Source organism: Dendrobium catenatum, unplaced genomic scaffold (genome assembly GCF_001605985.2).
Source record: "Dendrobium catenatum unplaced genomic scaffold, ASM160598v2 fragScaff_scaffold_1271, whole genome shotgun sequence".
Classification (NCBI taxonomy): Eukaryota; Viridiplantae; Streptophyta; class Magnoliopsida; order Asparagales; family Orchidaceae; genus Dendrobium; species Dendrobium catenatum.
The window spans coordinates 355,067-378,266 of record NW_021319733.1 but is presented as its reverse complement, the minus strand read 5'-3'; the positions used below and the strand labels follow the sequence as shown (position 1 = coordinate 378,266).

Genomic DNA, 23,200 nt, shown 5'->3' with positions numbered 1-23,200 from the left:
CCCCCTATACGCGCTCTTGTAGCATAGTGGGGGAAAATCTGGCGCGATAGGTGCAACGAGGCGGGTAAGCCCTATACACGCTCTTGTAGCGTGGTGGGAACGGTCCTCGACCTCGACATCGACACCGCTGACGACTGCTACGCAAGGTATGATGTTTTAAAATCTCATTCTCGGCATTTGCGGCGGACCGGAGAACCACCTATACGTGCTCTTCTAACACGGTAGGAGGGAGCCCGGTGCGACGCATATGGTGAGGTGGGTAAGCCCTATACACGCTCTTGTAGCGTGGTGGGGAGACACACTTGTGTTCTTGTACGGGTACGGTTGAAGGCCCCATACACGCTCTTATAGCGTGGTGGGATGAAAAGATGTACGGCCGTGATGTCTAAGGACACCTGCCATACACGCTCGAGTAGCATGGTGGGAAGGCCCAGCTCCCCTACTTTTCCCTAAACGGGGGATATGTTAGGGCGCTGCCAAAATTTTCACTGAAGTGCACAAGACTTGAACAATTTAAAGACATCATTTGAGCAGAAATATGAAGAACAAAGGAGGACTCGTACTTGAACTAAAAGCATAGAATTTGGACTCAAATGAATAGTGGACTCGTGGACCTAAACCTAAACAAAATCTAAGTGATTTCTAAAGGGAAAACCCAAATGAAATAAAATCAAATTGAAGCCAAATTCAAATCAATTCAAATATGAAATTGAATTTGCAAGAACTTCATAGGACCATGGACAATCACTTGAACATGTACTTTGAACTCAAACTGGGATACGATGTGGGCAATAAGAACTTGTGCACTTGAACTTGAACTGTGCAACACCAAGTGAAACCTGGATCTGCAAGCATTAGACTCAAATCCGGATGAACTCAATATGACAGTAGAGAACTTGAATGAACACTTGCAAAGGACTCGGTCTTGTATTTGATATGGATATCAAATAAGATGAACAAGACTTTGGACATGAAGAATTCAAACTTGAAATGAACCTAGATGTTGAACTGGACTATGGTTTGAACATCAAATGAAATGCATGAAGCATAAATCAAATGCCTAAGATAAATTGTGATTTGGCGAGGTGATAATGCTAATATTGTTGGCAAAGGTCAGTGACAAATGCAACAATACCTCTATGATCGATGTCATCATGCAAGCAAGCAAGTGGAAGCCAAAACTTCAATGCATATGAATAATGATATTTAACTAGGTCCAAATGATATCAGTCCACTATAAAGAATATAAATATCTTCTATATGCATCAATGAAGAACCTCCAACACAAGCAACAATGCCTGTAGATTGAGAGGGCAACATTGTAAATGATAAAAGAAGACCTGTCCCCTGTAAATAAGTACAATCAGCAAAACACCTGAGATTGGTGAAAGGTGGATATGATGTAGGTGACAATGGCTCTTCTACAAACACTTTCAGGAGGTCGTAGTGGATACAACGATTCCCTACAAATGAATACTTGTGGATAACAACAGTGTATTGTAAGTACAATGAACCATTGTAGACACAAGTACGGATATCACCTACGATAGTGGTGATCAAGATCTTCAAGTACGTCTAGTACAAGGGCAACCCGATGTACGAAAAAGGACACCTAACATAATGGAAGGGATGCTTGAATAAATTAGAATTAAATTTTCTGGTGTTCCAAAATCTCTTCTTAATCCTATACTTAAGAAGAAAATAATTCTGGTATCCACAAATACCGGAAGTGATAAGTTTACTACACTAAAGAGCTTGAAAAGAGTCTATTTCAAGGCAGTGGCCACGAATTTCAAGGAAGTCACCCCCGGTGAATGAGAAAAGGGGAGTCGACATCAAAATGAGGAGATGCCTTATAACATCAAGCGTCACCGGATCTGCAACACTTATACAAGCAGACATAAGGCGTCTACAATCTACAACGCACCGCCACCGGATTTGCAATACTTATACAAGCAGACAGAACACGTCTACAATTTATAACGCACCATCACCGGATTCGCAACACTCGTACTAGCGGACAAAAGGCGTGTATAGATCTCAAATGAAAAGTTGTGTGCACTTAAATGATGATTACCCACACAACTAAAATATTTCGAAGTACCCCTGCACATGCACTATAGTTTGTATACACATAGGTACACAAGGGGTACGTCCAAATCAATGAAGTTCTCAAGCACCCGCATGGGCCCCGGCGAGCGTGTTATTGGTACACGTGACATCTAGGGATGCTGCGCAGGTAAATAAGTGAATTCAAGTTCGAACCCGATCCTTCTATACAGACCTATAGAAGTCGACAGGGTTCGAACCTTCAAATAAATACACAGTTTGTGGGGACCGGTGTATTTGTTTTAATACATTTATATTAGGCCTTCAAGGCCTATAATCAAGAGAATTCACTAACAAAGGTACAAGGCCTACGAAGCCCGATCCTATATCAAATAAATATGCGATCACGAAATTGACCGAAATATTTATTTTGTACATTCATATTAGGCCTTTAACAAAAAAAATTCACAAACAATGGCATAAAGTCTACAAAACTCGATCCTCTATCGGCAAATTGATAGGGTCGACAAGGTTCAATTCTAAATAAGGAAATGACCCCATGCACACCCCGAAGATGGCTGCATTGATTGAAGATCTCAACCGGAGGGGTTAATTTCAGGCCTTTTTAAAAAAAAAATCTCTCAAAAAGTCCACACAAAATCCAAACTTCACCCAACTACTCTAGAAACCCAAAATCAATCCCAAAATTCAAAGATATTTAAAATTGAAAAAAATCATCTAATGCTTAAAGCAAAAACTCATCCACACTCCGCAACAGTTTGCGGAGGTGGACAAATCTCAAATATAACTTCAGCTCACAAAGAGCCAAATACCTAGTCGAAAATATCACTAGAATCCATTGTCAAACAATCTCCTGCCAATAAGGACGTGGTACGTGTCCTCTAACCGGTAATTTTGCCGCCAAATGGCACTGCATGATAAACAGTTATAACGACCTGGGGCCCTCTGAACCGAGTGATTTTGCCGCCAATGTCACCACGATATACCGGTTATGGCCAGAGCCAATACGCTTCTTATTGGCATCAAATCATTGAGATATGAATCAATAGGATATGATCGATAGGGCACAAAGCTCTCTGTTAGCTAAGGTGGATTTAAATTTGTCCCCTTAAGACAAACATTCATCCCAGGTCTACAAGGTCCCCTTGGACGAAACAACCCATGGCTGCCGACAAGGATCCTTCTGTCAGGTCTGACTAAGTAGACCAGGGACCACGATGGCCTGGGACGACGGAACCATGGGATCTTGATCGGGTCCATCATCCATTCCCCCACCATCCGCTTTAAGTACAAGATGGTGCAATTTCCATTTTAAATATCAAATCTTTGAACTTTCCAAATTCTCAAATCCCAAATCAATGCTGCTACTATATGCCAGATAATATGTATTTCTACGCATTTGATTGACGACTAGCCTTAATCGAAAGTTCTCTCTTGTGATCGGGAGGGTTAATTAATTATAGGGGCTTGCGCCTATAGGAAACTAGAACTCAGATCATAAAAGTCCTCGCAAAATGAGGGCAAAATCTCCGGGTAGTGTCTTATCTACAAACCCATATGCATTCCAAAATTTACCCTAGAACTTACTCCGTTAAAACTCCCTTGCCTAAAAAAAAGGCACAAACGATCATCACACGACAGGGAGGTCGGGGCCGAATTTTCGGAGCCCGCACAATTATACCAGCATGTTATGTTGATCCATAAGGTTTGAGCTAATTTATTATCAGCTTATTCAAGTTTGTTTGTTTAAAATGATAGATGTTCATATTTGAATTATGTTCGATTCATTTTGTGCTTATCAAGTTTTAAACAAACGAGTCTTATCGAGCCAACTATTACCTATATCTTATTCATGAACATATCTAATGAGTGCTTTCAACCTACCAAATGAGCCCGTTCATAATCATATTTAGCAAGTGTTTTCGAGTTATCAACAAGCTCATTCACGAACAAATGAGCTCAAAAAATAATTCTTCTTATAAACAAACTTGTTCATGAAATCTTTAAACAAACAATCTGACAAATATGAATAAATACCTCTTTTTCTTGAACGAATTCATTCTATTAAAATAGTATAACATTACAACAACATCAAGCCTTTGTCCCACCATGTGGGGTTGGCTACATGAATTCTTTTTTGCCATTGTGTCCGGTTAAAAATCAAATTCTCATTTATATCTAATAAAGAAAGATCATTTCAAATATTTTCTAACCAAGTCTTTTTAGGTCTACCTCTACCTTTCTTAACATAAGTCAAATCTAATACCTCAACTTTCCTAACTGGGTCATCAAAAGGCCTTCGTTTAATGTGACCAAATCATCTAAGGCGACTCTCTCTAATCTTATCTTCCACTGGAGCTACTCCAACCTTTTCACGTATATGCTCATTTCGTATCCTATCTCTAAGGGTAAATCCTAACTGGGTCATCGGAAGGCCTTCGTTTAATGTGACCAAACCATCTAAGGCGACTCTCTCTAATCTTATCTTCCATTGGAGCTACTCCAACCTTTTCACGTATATGCTCATTTCGTATCCTATCTCTAAGGGTAAAGCCACTCATCCACCTAAGCATCCTCATCTCTGCAACACTTAACTTAGTATTATGCATCTCTTTTAATGGCCAACAGTCAGCACCATAAAGCATTGCAGGTCTCACCACCATCTTATAGAATTTTCTCTTAAGTTTGAGTGAGACTTTTCTATTGCACAATAAGCCCGATGCATTCCTCCAGCTCAACCATCCAACTTGAATTATGCTGATAATATCCCCATCAATTTCACCATCACTCTGAACAATAGATCCAATATATTTAAAACGAATACTCTTATTAATGACTTGATTGCCCAAAGTCACAATCTCATCACTAGGTTTATTGCTACTAAAATTATACTATCATGAGCCGTATATATAGCTAATAATGAACAATAAGGCTTTTTTTATGTTCAGCTCATTAAAAAAGGGCTCAAAATAACTATTCAATATAAGGACGTCTATTTAACCAAAAAAAAAATCAAACATAAGCTTACATGTGGACTGAACACGAGATTTTTGTGAAGCATGAGCTCTTTGGACTGCCCTGGCAATTGCCAGTGCCCAAATGCCATCTTATAAAACACTGCAGACTGTAGCTGGCAAATATTTCATCTGATATATCGAGATTATGCAATGCAAGTAAACTGAGAAAATTTTTTAAGCAGTTTTTTAATATAAAAATTTTAATTTTTATATTAAAAAACTATTTTAAGAATCAATGAAAAAGCAATTCCAAAGGAAGCCTAAGCCTTCTGTTTGACAAAGTTTAATTCCAAAGTTTAATTCCATCGTCCTCAGCTTCTTTCAAACAAATAAATCACTTTAGCAATGAACTGTACATTTTTAACAAGTCAATTCCGAATTTCCTCTTGTATTGTCCAACAAAAACTCTCTCATAAACAGAGTCCACAAAACAAAAAAACATAGACAATTGTCGAGAAGCAAATGATTTGCATGCATTCATAAAATATTACTGAGTGATTGATTGGCCGTTTGATCTATTCACATCATATAATTCATGGAAGCTTTCTACCATTCCACTACATAAAAGACTATATATGCCCAAACTTGCTGTATAATTTAAGTATCAAACGATGTCTTACCTATTGGTTGCCACAGTTTTTACATTTATCCTCTCAGCTCATGCTGGTGACCCTGATATCACCTCTGACTTCGTTGTTCCTCCAGGAACCGTAGCAGATGCCAACTTCTTTACCTTCCGAGGGTTGAGACAATTCCTCTATAATGGACCAAAGGACGGTAATGGCTTCCAGGCAACAAAGTTAACTCAAGCTGAATTTCCAGCCCTCACTGGACAAAGCGTATCTATTGCGGCTCTCCAATTTGCACCTCGAGGTTTCAATCCACCGCACACTCACCCTCGTTCTGCCGAGCTCTTACTTGTCATACAGGGAACAATAAGAGTGGGGTTTGTTGATTCTAACAACAAGCTCTATACTCAGTATTTAGATAGTGGCGACGTCTTCGTTTTCCCTAAGGGACTTGTTCACTTCCAAGCTAATGTGGACTCCGCATATCCTGCCGTCGCCATATCTGCTTTTGGCAGTGCCAATGCTGGGACTATTTCTTTGCCAAAGACACTATTCGGTAGTGGTATCTACGATTGGCTTTTGGCACAGTCCTTTAAGACCGATGTTGGAACCATAGATAAAATCATTGCGGCCAACACTGCCTGATTATTTCGTCGCTGCAGCCTCCACTGCTTTATTCAGTTTGCTTATTAGTAATCAAATGAAATGAATGCAACACATTTCATTGCTTCTAGATATTATTATTGGTGAACAAGTTGTCTTATATTGTAAGTTTAGTGTTTTTATTATCAAAATAATGATGCTTTAATTGATGAATTCAAGATCTAATCTAGTGCTTTTGTTGTTTAACAATTTCTTGATATCTTGAAGCAATATTCCGTTTCTAATAATATGTCACAGCTTTATTTTGGTGATGATAACTTAACAAATTTAATCAGAACAGGTATGAAATTTTGCATAAACGAACGCTTGCACGATCATAGGAAAGCATGTAAGGAAGCAGATTCAACGGTTGCTGAATTTCAGTGATGTCCACAATAGAGAGGTGAGCTTCCTCAGCTGCTCCAATGAAATAATTGAATGTCTCTTTGTTTCGAATAACAGTAGCTATATAAGCCACTGACGCTTCTGTTTCTTCGGCAAACATGAAATCTCTCTTGCTCTTCAAAAGCATGCAAAGCACTCGAATTAGATGCGGCACACATTTTGGATCATAAATTATGTCTGCTCCAAGCCTGGCAGATAATTAAGAAAAATTTCAGCATATTAGTGCTTTTTAACTGAGAACAACATAAATATGCTCATCACCCTTAAAAGAGGTAAAAAAATAAATTAGTCAATCTTTTTTAGTTTCAAGATGGCAAACGATCCAGCTGAGTATTTGGCCAATTTTGCATAAGCTTGTAAATAAACTTAGGCTTCGTTTGACACGGCTTTCTTACTACTTCGAAAAGCAAATTTCTAATACGAAATCTTAAAAAAAATTGTATTACAAAGCTATTTTAAGAAGCAATAAGAAAGTCGTCCCAACAAAACTTTAACCTACAAAGTATTTTATACTAATAAAGCTCCTTTATTTTGTTTTTCTTTTTAGTTGGAACTGAACTTGAATGTGATATAAGTGTCATGATATTATTTAAGATTTTATATTTATTTATGTTAAGTTCATACTGTAATCAAGCTTAACTAAGTATATCTAAGTTGATCATTTAAACAAAAGCTTAACTAAGTATATTAACTTTATTAATTTACTAATACTATTTCTACCAATTTCTAAGAGTTAGAAGCTAATAAAACATAAAACTATAGTTAAATGTAGAATATCTCCAGTAATGTGCATCATTTTAATAAGCATAATTTAGGAGAGTTGATACACAAGTCATTAAATAAGAAACTAAATTATTATTAAATAAATAATTTGAATAATATATCTAATTATTAAACAACAAAAAACATGTATGTTGCATGTCAAGTTATTAAGATTTTGTTTAAATATTTAATTACGTAAATAAATGAACATAAAAGAGTCGTACACCCTCACCCCATTAGTTTTGAGGTCATTATTGCCTATGAATACTGGTATATAAATGCTAAGATCAACATTCGTCCGAGCAGATCGTCCTTCACATAGACATCTAGCGAGAAAAGATCATAAAATCGAACAATTTATTGGATAACTACAAAGGACACCTCCCAATAGTAAGAGTATGCAAAGGCTCAAAGAAATGATTGATCTATGCTGGAATCCCTTTCAATTGACCAACACAACAAGAAGGATGAAAATTTTACTCCTCAAAAAACTTCCCCAAAGTGATTAGACCCATCTAGCCCATAGAATATTTCAAATGACCATCAAAGATGCATGGCCCCTCCAACAAGTTGTAAGAACCAGAAATATTCAGGTATATATATGTGTAAATTAATTTATTTAGTGTTTAAATAAATATAATAAGTTAGTTTAGATAATTATTAAAGTAAATTAATTAAAACTTGATAAATTGGAAAGGATGCATTTCCAAAGAGGCGGGAGCGGTTAGAGGATGGGGCCCACTTTCCAATCTTGTATACCGTGGACATCTCCACCCATGCTTGCATATTTGCTGGAGGAGAGCTAGAGAAGGAGATTTCCGCAAGCCCTTCATCAGTGTTCGTTGGAGAAGAAGATTACCGCAAGCAAGAGTAAGGAAGGTTGGCTTGGTGCAGAATTTCCTAAAGAAACTGCCGGTTGCCTTGTTCAGCCAGAGGAAAGCTGCGGCACAGGGGATTGAGGAGTAGAGTTCGGCACAGTGTATGCAGCACTGTAGCAGTATTCGGCATAGCAGATTTTCAGCTAAGTGATTGCTTGTAGGCTGTAAATCTATTCGGCTCAGTGCATTATTTAAGTAATGCATATTAAGTTCTTGCAACCCTTGTACAGCCATGTAAATGTGAAATTATGAATTATGGATACTGAATATTCAGTTAATAAAGATTGCTCTCTCTCTCTCTCTCTCTCTCTCTCTCTCTCTCTCTCTCTTTCTCTCTCTCTGTGAAGATCGGGAAGGAGGAGGTCGGCTAGGTTCGGGATTGGAAGCTTTGGAGCTCTTGCGATCGTGGAAGAGATAAGGTTGGAAGGGCTCGGGTATCTCGCCGGCACAGGGAGCTGGGGTCGAGTGAAGAGGTATCGGGAGATTTGCGAATGGGAGAGGGAGGAGCTCAGGATCGGCTTGCTGAATGTCGCCTGAGGTGCGACTGGGGCAGAGCTTCGGTCGTGGGAGGAAGCGGACCGGATAAGAGTGAAACAGGGAGAATCGTGGGCAGCGTGAGAGATTTGCGAATGGGGGAGAAGAGCAGCCGAATGAAGAGGGCTCGGTTGGCTTTTAAAGGCGTCAAAAATCAGCGATCGAGGCTGCGGGATTTGAGCAGGAATTGCGGAGAAATGACATGAATCGGCGCTGCGAGCGTGATTTCAACAGGATTCCGGGGATTTGCGGCAGAGTCTCGGCAGATTTCATGGATCCGTCGGGTATGAGGTTTGTACGTGGGATTTCTATTTTTCTTTCTCTTTTGGTTTATACATGGAGGTCAACAGGCCCACTTTCCAATCTTGTATACCGTGGACATCTCCACCCATGCTTGCATATTTGCTGGAGGAGAGCTAAAGAAGGAGATTTCCGCAAGCCCTTCATCAGTGTTCGTTGGAGAAGAAGATTACCGCAAGCAAGCAAGCAAGAGTAAAAAAGGTTGGCTTGGTGCAGAATTTCCTAAAGAAACTGTCGGTTGCCTTGTTCAGCCAGAGGAAAGCTGCGGCACAGGGGATTGAGGAGTAGAGTTCGGCACAGTGTATGCAGCACTGTAGCAGTATTCCGCATAGCAGATTTTCAGCTAAGTGATTGCTTGTAGGCTGTAAATCTATTCGGCTCAGTGCTTTATTTAAATAATGCATATTAAGTTCTTGCAACCCTTGTACAGCCATGTAAATGTGAAATTATGAATTATGGATAATGAGAATTACTGAATATTCTGTTAATAAAGATTGGCAATTTTATGTTATCATAACTGTAATATCAGGTGGACAAAAGGGACCCAAATATAAAGCATGTATTGTTGATGGGGCAAAAGGGACCCCTAAATAGTCAAAAGAGACCTCTATGTTATTAAATGGCGATAATGTCGCGCAGCTCACCAGTAATTTCTTACTGGTTGATGTTACAGGAAAATGAAAATAGAAGATTGTTGCATATTAATAGATGCAAGTTAATTCTTCTTTTTATGTTAAAGTCATATTTGTTAGTGAGTCTACTTGTGAGGTATGAAAACATTTTAGAAATTAATTTTATTTGAATTTCCTTAGTAACTCTATAAGTATGTTTAATGAAGTTTTAATTTATTAGTTGTTTCCGTTGATGTATCAAAGAATATATGATTGGATGTTTTATATGAATTTCCAATAAGAGAAATTGTATTAGATGTTTATAAAAAAGGAAATTGTTATCTTTATGTAAGTAATACTCCCAGTACAGTTTAAGGGTATTGTGGGCTATTACACAAGTAAAATCCTAACAAGCTTTTCCTGCATCCAAAAAGTAGAATCATAGCAAGTTTTTCTTGTAGAAGCATAGCATCATGATTATGACTCTATTGATTGTCACCATCGAAGACTTTAGCCTAGACCCTAATCAAGGAGTGACACCATCAAGAATTTCTCATGGTGCCTAGAGAAATCAATCAATGATAAAGAGTTCAAGTGAATGGCAAATCAGAAGTTCGGGTGTCACCTCTAGGCTTCATGACTTTAGCTTGAGTGGGTGAAAGCTAAGTGAATTACTACTCACTCTATTCTAACTAAATGTATTAAAGGATTTTTTTATTAATGTTGGTGGAGTAATTACTATAATAATGTATTATTGCAAAAGATGTGATAGATAACTCCGAGGATGTTGACCTCCGTACGTGTCTCGCAACCAATTCAAACTAACACTAAAAGAATGGTAGCCAAGTGATTCAACATTACACAAAACAAGTTCAAAACACCTCAATATCAATCGTGATCATCTAACTATCGCTCATTCGTGAAAGGAAGACATTGACACTGTGACGTCCCAGGCATCTATAATGAAAGGATTCATCGACATATTTTTCTTCTTATTCTTTCTTCTCGCTCAGATCAATGCAGACATCCAGAAATAATAGTTGCATTAAAGAAAACAAATACAATATAAAAATATAATTCACATTACGACATATCAAATTTACAATCCACAAGTGGCGTCCAAAAGAACATATACAATAGCCGTGCAAGCTACAAAATAATGCATGAACCAAAAACTACGAAACTACACTAGTATCAGAAAGAAGCTTCACGCGGGAGGCTCTGCACCTGAAATCATTAACCGCATATAATGAGCTTAAAAAGCCCAGCAGGTCACCAAAAACCTACAACTGAAATCAAAGCACGGTACGGAAGCAATATGCATGTCAATCAATCAAATCAATATCAGTCACTTGCACATGATCGTTGAGTCAATGCCGAAATATAAATCGGTACAGAGGCTGTAATCAATACAGAAACGGTAGTCAATGCACAAACAATATCAATACAAAATAGTAAAATCCTCAATCGACAGTGGAAGAATCAGTAAACAGTATAAAAGTCCGTAAAGCTCAATGAATCAGTACGTGCATCAAATCAATAAAGAAATCATCGAATCAATTATATCAGTCAGTATCAAGAGAGATCAATTCCGGTCAATAATATCAATCGGTATGGAATCACATAAAACAATCAAATCAATATATGATAAGAATAGTTGAAATCACAGCAATATAGTAAAAGCGTATTCTATATCACATGTATCAGTGTATCACATATATCAGTCAGTATTCGTGTATCACGTGCCATAAAATCAGTACAATGAATCAGTAGTATCGATATCTGTATCAGTGGTATCGGTGAATCAGTAGTAGAATCGGTAAACAGTATGCAATATCAATGAAATTGTGCAGTGATAGTAAACTCACAAATCTGTCAGTAACCATTCAATATCAATAAAGGCGATATCAATAAATTCATACAGAAATCGATAAATCCATTCAATATCGATAAACCAATTCAATATCGATAAATCATAAAGTAATCATAAGAACAATACTTTATACATGCATTCCAGTACAGTAGTCTTACTTAACAAGTACAATCACAGGCTATTAAGGCGTTTTTCAATGTTAGTATCGATGTTAGTAATCCGTTGGCTCGGTAAATAGAGTCTTCACCCTTGCCCGTCAACACAGTAATCTCCTTATAACTCCCTTCAGTAATCACGTGATTAGTAGAGGATAATACCAAACCCTTTTTAAAGGAAAGCCTGTCGGCCCACCATCCTGTACAGGTCAATCTCCAACCAACGGTTCAACCAGTCTTTACTTGTCTTTCTGTAATATAATAGTAGTAGATTCAATCATATATCCACATTCATATACATCTCATTAATGCATTGAAATCAACAAACAAAATTTAACTCAATCGAAGAAAATCCTTAAAATATCGTACAGTCGACAGAAATCCCAGACAGAGACAAAATACACAGTTTTAGAAAATTACTAAATTACCAAAAATCGTGTAAAACAATGTTTCAAAACTTTACTTGTACTGAAGCAATATTTTTCAACACCCAAATAATTTTCTAATCGATAAAAAATCCCACAGAATTCAAAATACCCTGTAAAAATTTTCCAGAAAATACTCAAATCGTGCAAAATCATCGTTTATATAACATACCAAAAGTTACGCGATAAAAGTTTCGTCAATACAAAGATATGCAAGAATTTCGGTAACGGAAACACAAAACTGAGCAGAAAAATACAAAAACTCGAAATTTTTGAAATCATAAATAGGATTCGGAGTCCTTACAGCGAGACAAACAATTCTTCTAACAGCGGCGTCGGACAAAAATCATACCGCGGCCTCCAAAACCAAGCTTTTTTCCTTCCTTTTCCTTCTCTTTCTCTCCTGTTTTTCTCTCTTTTCAAAATATCTCAAATCATCTATTTAATGAACTCGATCGTCCCGAAGATTTTTTCATTCGTCCCGGGACGAAACTCTCTGGACACAGATCGTACAGACGATGATGGATTTCGTCCCTGGACGATGCTCTCGGGCAAAAATTCATCCCGGACGAACTCAGGATCGTACGGACGAATTTGCACTTTACTCAGTTCGTACATACTAACCATACAGATTTTCACAATTTTCTTCAGTTCATCCCGTACTAAGGTCAGTTCGTACATAATAACTGCACTAAAAAAATGAAATTCTGAGGGGTTTTACAGACACGTACGGAGAATCAAAGTTATCCATAAAAGGCCTCTAATGCTCAACTTGATCGAACACAATGAAAATGGTGAATAATGGATGTGACATCGCATGAAATCCTCAATCATCGCTCGTTTCACAAAACAAATAGCATCAACATATCTGAAATACCTAGAAAGGTCTTCTCATATCGCCATATAGCCACATTATAACAATAATAATAATAATGGACAACAAACGCAATGTCACGCAAAAGACAAGATTTAAATTGCAATCAAAATTATAGGGAATATGCTATGAATTTAAGAAACTCGCCTACAAGAAAGAACAAAATTTCCTAACTCCCCTTTAGCACTTCCACGCTCAAAACTGTGAGGCATGTGAGTTTGAATGTGAAAACAAAGAAGCTAACCCCTATTATTTATAAGAGCATGATGATTCCTTATGTGAGCCACCTCGCTAAAATAAAAACATATAAAGATTCTAACTCGTAATTAATATCACCAAATCCTCAACACATAAATGCAAGAGAATATAAGCCGTCTTTTTAAATTACAAAATGAAACTATGTATGCATTATAGCAGCAAACGCTTGTGCAAACAACAAAATCCTTCTATTTTAAAATCTGCACACATCAAAATATAATTATCAACTTCAAGTGCAACGTAACGAGTGCAGTTGCCTCAAGAAGCATTCAGCTGCCTCAAGAAATATGCAATCTTCTTGAGTAGCCGCTATGAGAAATATGTCACCATTCTAAAAAGACACAAATGCATCTTAAAAAGGCATCAAAAAATGTGTAAGCATGCAATGCAAATGCATTAAAAAGTGTACCACACGTATGCACAAGAAATATGAAAAAGATGTCTATATGTGTGCAACTAAACTATGTAAAATCACCAAAAAGCGTGCAAAGGAACTATTTTGGTGTATCGAAAGCACAAAAAACTAAAATGTGGAAGTGCACTATGTAGATACATCAAAAAGTGCATAAGTACATTGAAAAACATGCGATCATATCAAGTGCATCACGTAGGTGCATTAAAAAAGGCAAAATTACATTAAAAAAACTTATGAGTACACTGTGCAAATGCACTAAAAGTGCATAGGTGCATTGTGTAAAAACATAAATAAAGTTAAAATGCATCGAAGAACATGCATGATACGTCAAACATCAAAATCAATTATACCAACATGTTCTCCGACGAGCATACTAAATGTTAAAAATAAAACTAAAAATTCACTTACATTTTAAATTTTAAAAACTCATTTTAAAAATATACAAACTCGCATGTGCTCTAATGAATGTGCTAACATTCAAATTTGAACATCAAAATTTTCCTCAGACTAAAAATAAATTAAGCTAAAATTCTCTTATTTAAGAAAACGTGCAATTCCTATATAAAACTTGTAATCATTTTAATATTCACAAACTTTTTTTTCCAAAGTCAAAATGTCTCCATATGCTCTGACAAATGCGTAAAATGCTTGAACACAAACTATGAGAATGCTATGCAGACAAAAAGAAAGAGAAAATTTTAATTCACCAAGCTCTAAGAATCATGCAACCCTTTTTAAAAAATGAGCAACTATTTGGAAAATTCACATACCATCTTTTAAGTACAAATTCAAGCACTCATTTTTACAAGATCTCAGGCAAGAAGCCCTTCCTATTTTTAGAATTCTAAGTCCAATATTTCAAGTATGATCCTCGTTACAAGGATTAAATTGACAAGACCTGAGCGGCTAACAAATGTCTATACAAAAAATCCAAAATGACAATAAGTTGTCTTGCATTTGCATTAGGCCTTATTGCCGCATTGGAGCGAAATTCACTATAAAATACAAACTCACAAAGTCATTCCACCTATATAGGGCTACAAACGAATCGAGCTGAGATGAGCAAGTGCTTGTTCATGTTTGAGCTCGTTTATTATCAGCTTATTTAAGTTTAGTTCATTTAAAATGATAGATGTTCATATTTGATTTATGTTCGATTCATTTTGTGCTTATCAAGCTTTAAACAAACGAGTCTTATCAAGTCTTATCGAGCCAACTATTACCTATAGCTATTCGTGAATATATCTAATGAGTGTTTTCAACCTACCAAATGAGCTCGTTCACAATCATATCTAACGAGTGTTTTCGGGTTATTAACGAGCTCATTCACGAACAAATGAGCTCAATGATTCTTCTTATAAACAAACTTGTTCATGAAATCTTTAAACAAACAATCCGACAAATATGAATAAAAATAACTCATAAGGCTAATCTGCGAGTCCAATCCTTTATCAGCACGAGAGCATAGTAGACAATATTCAAGCAATTAAATCAAAGTGCTCAAAATCCCAATAATGACCGAGTTGATAGAATTTCTCAACCGAATGAGAATGATTTTCAAAATGCCCCTAAATTTCAATTTTGGTCATTTGAAGCTTAAATTATGATGAAATTTTGAAAAATTCAATATTTGTCAAAAAATATTCAAGAAAACTTAAAGCAAAATGCATACATCCTTCGCAATCATTTATCAAGGGAGATCAATTTGAGAATAATATTAGCTCCCAAAGAACCAATGTCTTGTCGAGCATATCGATATGATAAATTCTCAAACAATCTCTCACAAGTAAAATTGTGGCATGTATCCTCTAATCGGTGATTTTTCTGCCAAATGATACCATAGGTAAACGGTCATGACCGATGTGGGCTCCGAAAATTAGGCCCCGGCCTCCGCTCGCTTTTCTTTTTATTCGACAAGGGAGTTTTAACTGATAGGTTCCGAGGTAAATTTTGGAAGGCAGATGGGTTTGTAGATAAGACACTACCCTGAGATTTCACCCTCATTTTTGTGAGGACTTTATGATCTGAGTTCTGGTTTCCTATAGGCGCAAGCCCCTATAGTTAATTACCCCTCCCGATAACAAGAGAGAACTTTCGATTAAGGCTAGTCGTCAATTAGATACGTAGAGTAAACGTGGTATCCGACATATAGTAGCAGCAATGATTGGATTTGGAAATTTGGAAAATTTGACGGCTTTGGATGTTTGGAAAATTGGTTGGGAATTGAAGAGTTTGATATTTAAAATAAGAAAATTGGTTGGGAATTTAAGAGTCCATGCGGGTTCTTGATTGCTTTTACCCTTTTTAGTGTACATATGTGTATACAAATTACAGTGCACGTGCAGGGGTATTTTGAAATATTTTATTTGTGCAGGTAATCGCTATTTAAATGCACACAATACACAATATTTCATTTGAAAGCTTACACACGCCTTCTGTCCGCTAGTGCGAGTGTTGCGGATCCGGTGGCGTGGCGTAGCAGCTTTTGACTAGAGTTGTTCGCTGCTTCGTACAGGTAGACTGTCGTGCACTATTTGTTGCTTTCAGCAGGCGGATCGTAGTGCACTAACTAATCTTTTGCCTTTTGCCAATGGATGTAGCTATCTACTGTAGTTTCCTTGCATCATTCTTATAGATGGCATATTAAGTATATAATAGGCTTCCTACAACAGCTTGTAGGAATCTGCCTTTTGTTGCATTCTTCATTCATATTTGTAAGAGAATTCATCATACTTGTAAAATACCCAGTACCACGACTTGTGAGCACAATCACTATATCAATTACAAATTTTAGGTTGCTCGTAAAGGATCCAACATCCATGCAATATCTCTATTACTGCTATTTGTAGGTAGATTCGTCAACCTTTTATATGCATATTGACATAGACTGCTGAATGGATTGCATTTATCAATAATATCCCCATGTATGTTGATTGATGATTTGTTATATTTGCTTGTGTATCTTTTAGCAATTGCGACAGCTGTTGTTTGTATCCATGAGATATCAAGTGTCAGTTGTAGGGGAGTTGTTACTTTCACATCTTAGCCATTGTCATCAATCATGAGCGGGCTAATGTGCTTACTATGTTTCTTATAGAGAAGTTAGATCTCTCTACCTCCCCCACGAATAAATTATATCATTCATTAGAGACCCCATTTTGTAGCAAGTGGTATCCAAGGCTCTTTGTAGCAGGCTTTCTTATTCATTCATAAATCTCCTGGTCATTGCTCCTGAGTGAGATATATGAATCCTTGCTTGTTCATTTGAATATCAAATCCCTCCGCTTGTATGGGACAAATGTATTTGCTTGCATGTATTTCAGTATTTGTGAAAACTGTTATATATTTGTGAGATATATAACCATTAGTTGTCATTCATAGTAGGCGGACTATTTCCCTTGAGATTTAGCCACAAACCAACCCTCATTTGACTCTTCTTATCACTTGCAAATAAATAGATCGTGCAAGTTTTTTGGCCTTGGAGATGATTTACAATATATGTAGGTGCTTAATATTCAACATTTGTTTGATATCCACATTCCATTGAACATGAAGACTTGTTATACTTATTACACATAAAACCCTTCTAATATCATTTGATTACATGAGACTTTATCATCATTTGGTGAGTGGATGATATTTGCAAGCTCTATATTCACTACAAGTCTTGTGTACCTTTCTTCTGCATTTAATTTGTACTTTGCTATCTCAAAAATTATAACTTTACTTTGAATATTGTATTATTCTCCTTATAGTTCAAGTTATGTCCTCTTGAGTTCAAATGTTCAAGTCCAAAAGCATGTTCAAGTTCAATGACAAAAGTTCGTGTCCACAAGTCTTCTGTTGTTCTTCAAGTTCAAGCCTTGTCGGCTTAATGTTCCAATCAAGTCCTTGTTCTAGCTCAAGTCTTCATTGTAGTTTATTTGCAAGTTCAAGTTCTCATTTGATCAAAAATGAGTTCAAGTGTTCAAACCTTTGAATTCACTCTTCTTGCTTAAGTTGATTTTAAGACTTTTGTTCAAGTTTGCACTTAATATGTTAATGTCCAACTCCTTGTCCTTTTGAGTTCAAATTAGGCCCGAATGCAGTAGCATATTCACCCGAAATTTCGGCAGTCTTCCGGCGTCTCCCCGTTTAGGGGAAAACTACGGAAAATTTGAAGCTTAAATTATGATGAAATTTAGAAAAATTCAATATTTGTCAAAGTCTAAAAATATTCAAGAAAACTTAAAGCAAAATGCATACATCCTTCGCAATCATTTATCAAGGGAGATCAATTTGAGAATAATATTAGCTCTCAAAGAACCAACGTCTTGTCGAGCATATCGATATGATAAATTCTCAAACAATCTCTCACAAGTAAAATTGTGGCATGTATCCTCTAATCGGTGATTTTTCTGCCAAATGATACCATAGGTAAACGGTCATGACCGATGCCCTCAAACCAGGTGATTTCACTATAAAATTATATCATTAAATTACAATCACAAGTAGAGCACATATATGTCCGAGGCCCAATTTATGGATATGTCCAAAGGACCAATTTATGCACATTCATTTAAAATGGTATTATTATCCCATACATACAAACCGATTCCTACTCATATTTGTTTCTTGTAATTAGAGAGTTTTGTTATGACGGCATTGTATTACCTTGTTGTGGGAATAGTTGGTTGATTTTGCCCAATGTTGCTCAATAAAATGAATGTTATGATTATTGGGATGCTCCTCAAAAAATAATCAATTAAGGTCCTAGGAACAACTATGAATTCATCATTATCTATAATCTGATAATATCGCTAAATCTATTTTTTTTAACACGTTTATCTATGTCAATTATTAAATTAGACCTGTCAATTTCGGGTTACGGGTCGAACCCGACCTGACCCGGATTTATTCGGGTTTGGGTCAACCCGACCCGGTTTTATAAACGGGTCGGTTTTTCTATTTTTTTTAACACGTTTATCTATGTCAATTATTAAATGTCATGAGGCAATTCAAATTATAATAACTGGCTAATGATTCTCTAAAAAACATGTCATCTGAGCACGACAAGGTGACAAGATACTCACACGCAGTCATGTTTGTATTTTGAGAGCTCAATCTCGGTTGCATATTCCCATGGCAAATATTGAATGTGAACCTGAAACCAACAACTATAAGTAACTCAGCAGTTTAAGCAGGATAATTAAATGCAAATTTCAAATCCAAATCACATAGCTATGAACTAAAAATGTTCATTCAAACAATCAGATCTCAGCAGAAGAAATTTAAGAAAAAATAAAGTATTCACTTGACAATGTTTTTATTAAATCCAAATAACCAATCGGGAAATAGCTACCATAAAAAGTTTTGTTATAGCAAAAGACAGGACATAAAAAATGTGAAAATAATTTACAGCACCTAAATAAATTTGAGAAAAAAAATAAAAGAATCAACCTTATATACATCTCAATATAAGCGAACCTCTTTTCAAAAGTAAGAATCAACCTTATATTCATTCAAACAATGAGATCTCAGCAGAAGAAATTTAAGAAAAAATGAAGTATTCACTTGACAATGTTTTTATTAATCCAAATAACCAATCGGGAAATAGCTACCATAAAAAACTTTGTTATAGCAAAAAACAGGACATCAAAAAAATGTGAAAATAATTTTACAGCACCTAAATAAATTTGAGAAAAAAAAAAAAGAATCAACCTTATATGCATTTCAATATAAGCGAACCTTTTTTCAAAAGTAAGAAATTAGTATTATTTATACAAATAAATGATGATGGGAACAATTAAATAGCACTAAAGTGTGATAGACTTAAGAAAATAAAAACATTTGAATAATTAGCATGCTGACTGACTAACAACAAAATCCCTAATGACTTGTAGAAAACACAGAACTATAGAAAAAGTAGAAAAAACTACTTTGAATTTTATTACTTGATTTTACACAAAGTGTGGAAGTGTATATCTACTTCTCCAAAAGTCTTACAAAAAAAAATAAATCAAAACTATCATTAAAAAAAAAAAAACAGGAGTCCCCAAAAGGGGTCGTCTAGAAGAGGAAGAGAAAACACATAATCGATCAAATAATTAGAACACCTAATCAGTGCGCTCAAGGATCTCTCCCAAGATACTAGACTAGTGGCTCCCACCAATGGCTAGTTGTTTGTAGAAGAGGGTGGGAATCCTATTTGGGTTGCAACTATGATCAGAGACCCACAATCATTCAACACTTCTCAAATTGATTGGTATAAATTTATCATTCCAAGTTTACTAATAATATTTTTTAACAAGGGGTTGCAAAGCTATATGGTGAGAATGTTTGCAAGTTGATTTTTTGATGGCACATATGAAGTGCAAACCAACCCAACTTTATAGTTTCTCTTATACAAAATGTCTATCCACCTCCACATGTTTGGTATGATTATGTCGTACAACATTATGAGCAATATTGATAGCAGATTTATTGTTATAGTCATTTGATTTTTAAATATTTTGCGTTGATCCACAAAAGCTTGCAAAATCCCTAAGCAATAGCTCTAAATTCATATTTAATGTTAGATATTAACTGTTTGTTTCGTGTTCCTCCATATCATGAGATTTTCTCCCAAAAATGTACAGTATCCACTCATAAAACTATCCGCTAGTAATCCTATATAGTCTACAACATAATACCCATTAATTTGTTAAGTTTTCTTCTTTTAATAAGGAATTCTTTTATCAGGACTTGATTTAACGTATTCAAGGATTATATAAGCAGCTTTACACATGAATTCACTAATGACACTCACTGGAATTGTGAAGTCTGGAAAGGTGAGATAGATAGATCATTTTTTCAATTAATTTTTGATAGTCCCTCTTTTTTCTTTCATCTTGACCACTTTTTGACCTTGTTCGGTTGAATTTCACAGGCTTTGCAATTAGACATATTTATTTCTTTAAGGTCCATAACATATTTTTGTTGAGAAATAATATTCCTTGTTCTGATCGAGCAACTTATATTTCAAAAAAGTTTTAGTTTGTCTAACTGTTTAATCTCAAATTCCTAAACAAGTTTTTTTCTGAGAGACTCATTCTCTCTATCATCATCAACTATAACAATTATGCATCAACATATATGATGAGAATTGAGATTTTATCATTAGTAGAACATTTTATGAAGATAGTATGATCTCCTTAACTTTGTTTGTATCCAACTTCATTCATGGCTTATGTAAATCTATCAAATTGTACTCTCGAAGATTGTGTAAGGCCATACAGAGCCTTTAATTTGCAAATCTAGGTGGTGGATCCATATAGGCATTTTTAACATCCCTATATATATAAAAAAAATTTACATCATACAGTTGCATGAAACATCTATGATTGGCTGCAAGAGAATTAAGATGCATATTGTATATATTTTTATAATAGGAGCAAAGTTTTCTTGGAAGTCAATTCCATATAACTTAGTATATGCTTTTACTACTAATCTCATCCAACCTTCAACCAATTCTATGTTTTACATAAAATAGATTTGCATCCAACCATTTTCTTCCCTTTCCGTAATTCAACAACCTCCCAAGTTCAAAGCATTCATCTCCTCTCTCATGACACCCTTCCAATTTTTATTTTCAAGTGCCTCAAATAGAGTTTGTGATATTATAATAAATTAGAATTAAGAACTAATATTTGTAAGGAAGGTTTAATGGGTGAGAGAGAATTTTGAAAAGATGTATAATAAGAAATTAGATATAGAGGAGAATATATAGTGATGGGTTAATCATTATTACCAGATACTAGTTCCAAGTCCTGAACTTAAAGGAGATTTTGGGCATGGCTGAGTTTATTCTTACTTACACAAACTTGATAGAAAAAAGTGTCTAGATTTGTTAAGGTTTGTGTTATAGGAACGTCAGGATGAAAGATAAAGATTTGATAAAACTTATCTTCTAGTTGAGAGTTCTCCACTTGAATATGAGTTTTATTGAAATAATATAGCTTTTCATCAAAAGTGACATATGTAAAGAATTTTTTAATGGTAGCATGATAACACTTATAACATTTTTTCAGTTGAGGAATACCGAAGGAAGATATATTTAAGAGCTCTAGGATTCAATTACCCGTGTATTATTTGTGTATGTGGACATAGGCAATGCACCCAAAATTTTGGGAGAATTTTTTGAGAAAAAGTTATTTACAAGAAAGAATTTAGTTAGGTAATTTAGAGAAATTTTGAAGTAAGTTTACTCTTGAGGGCATTCTATTGATTAGATATGTAGCAGTTATGGTTGCTTCTTCCCAAGATCTTTTTAACACTGATTCTAGAAGAGAAGAGTTTCTGTGACTTTCAGAAGATGCCAATCTTTCTTTCTGTCACTCCATTTTATTGGAGAGTGTCAGGACAAAACGATTGGTGGATAATACATTTTATAGAAAAAGACGATAATTAGTAATTATCAATGAAGTTGATAAATCTTCCAGCTCCATAAATGTTGTCGATTTGAAATATCTAAAATATCTGAGTGTGCAATTAGAAAATAAAGTAGAAGATCTAGAATTACATTTGAGAAAAATAACACGATGTTTAACAATTTTACAATTCTCAAAATGAAAATTTTCAATGTTTACGGTCAAAAAAAGAGAATATATATATATTGTAATATTTTGAAAGAGGGATGTCCTAGCCTATCATGAAATTTCCAAATAACTTCTACATAGCGGGTGCAAATGAAGAAACATGACAAGTAATTTCCGTCTTTAAGAAGAACTTCTTTTCTCTAGCTTGCTCAATCTTCCTCATAGTAAGATCCTGAAAGATATAGGCTTCGTTTGGGATGGCTCTCTTACTACTTCTTAAATTGACTTTCTAGTACAAAATTTTTAAATTTTGTACTAAAAAGCCATTTTAATAAGCAGTAAGACAGTCGTCCTAAACAAAGCCATGGAGATTAGAAAAAAAAATGTTACATTGCAGTTGTGATTTTTAGTTATTTTATGAATTTATAGAAGATTTACTACAAGATGTAAACATGTTGTATATTACTAAAAGAGAATATGAAGAAATTGAAATACTTCTTAACCTGTAATAATTTTAGCGAGCCATCAGCCATTTTTATTTTTCTATTGATGGAGCAGGGTTTGTGTCACGATCCGGCCCGGTTAGCTCGTATGGACGAGGCGGGAACGAGATCGGACAGGCAAATAAACCATAACTTCTACAACTTTTAAAACATAAAGTATAATTGTATGAACTTTAAACACAATTGAAACAAACGCCACTAATCTTCATATAAGCCATTCTAGTAATTCATTCAACATACATGTACAAAGGTGGCAAAACAAAAATTTAATTAACAAGATTCTAACAAGATTCAGCCACCCAAAAATCATCTAAACTATAACAAAACAACAAAAAGACAAGGGGAACCTGTCAC

The 23,200-nt window shown here is 35.5% G+C and overlaps 2 protein-coding genes across 3 annotated transcripts in view; one reads left to right on the top strand and one right to left on the bottom strand.

Moving 5' to 3' along the window:
• The first annotated feature begins 5,584 nt into the window (after window positions 1-5,584).
• Window positions 5,585-6,338, top strand: LOC110100866 (germin-like protein 9-3). Its single transcript, XM_020828575.2, has one exon. The coding sequence runs from the start codon at window positions 5,699-5,701 to the stop codon at window positions 6,299-6,301; it is 603 nt and encodes a 200-aa protein (XP_020684234.1). The 5' UTR covers window positions 5,585-5,698; the 3' UTR covers window positions 6,302-6,338.
• Window positions 6,339-6,486: 148 nt separating this feature from the next.
• LOC110100864 (putative uncharacterized protein DDB_G0277003) overlaps window positions 6,487-23,200 on the bottom strand; it is a 53,921-nt gene continuing 37,207 nt past the window's right edge. For both annotated transcript variants that reach the window (XM_020828572.2, XM_020828571.2), the window contains 2 exons: window positions 18,861-18,931; window positions 6,487-6,891 (listed from right to left, as the gene is read on the bottom strand). In XM_020828572.2, coding sequence (XP_020684231.1) covers window positions 6,591-6,891; window positions 18,861-18,931 — 372 coding nt within the window. In that variant the 3' untranslated portion in view covers window positions 6,487-6,590. The remainder of the gene's footprint in view (window positions 6,892-18,860; window positions 18,932-23,200) is intronic.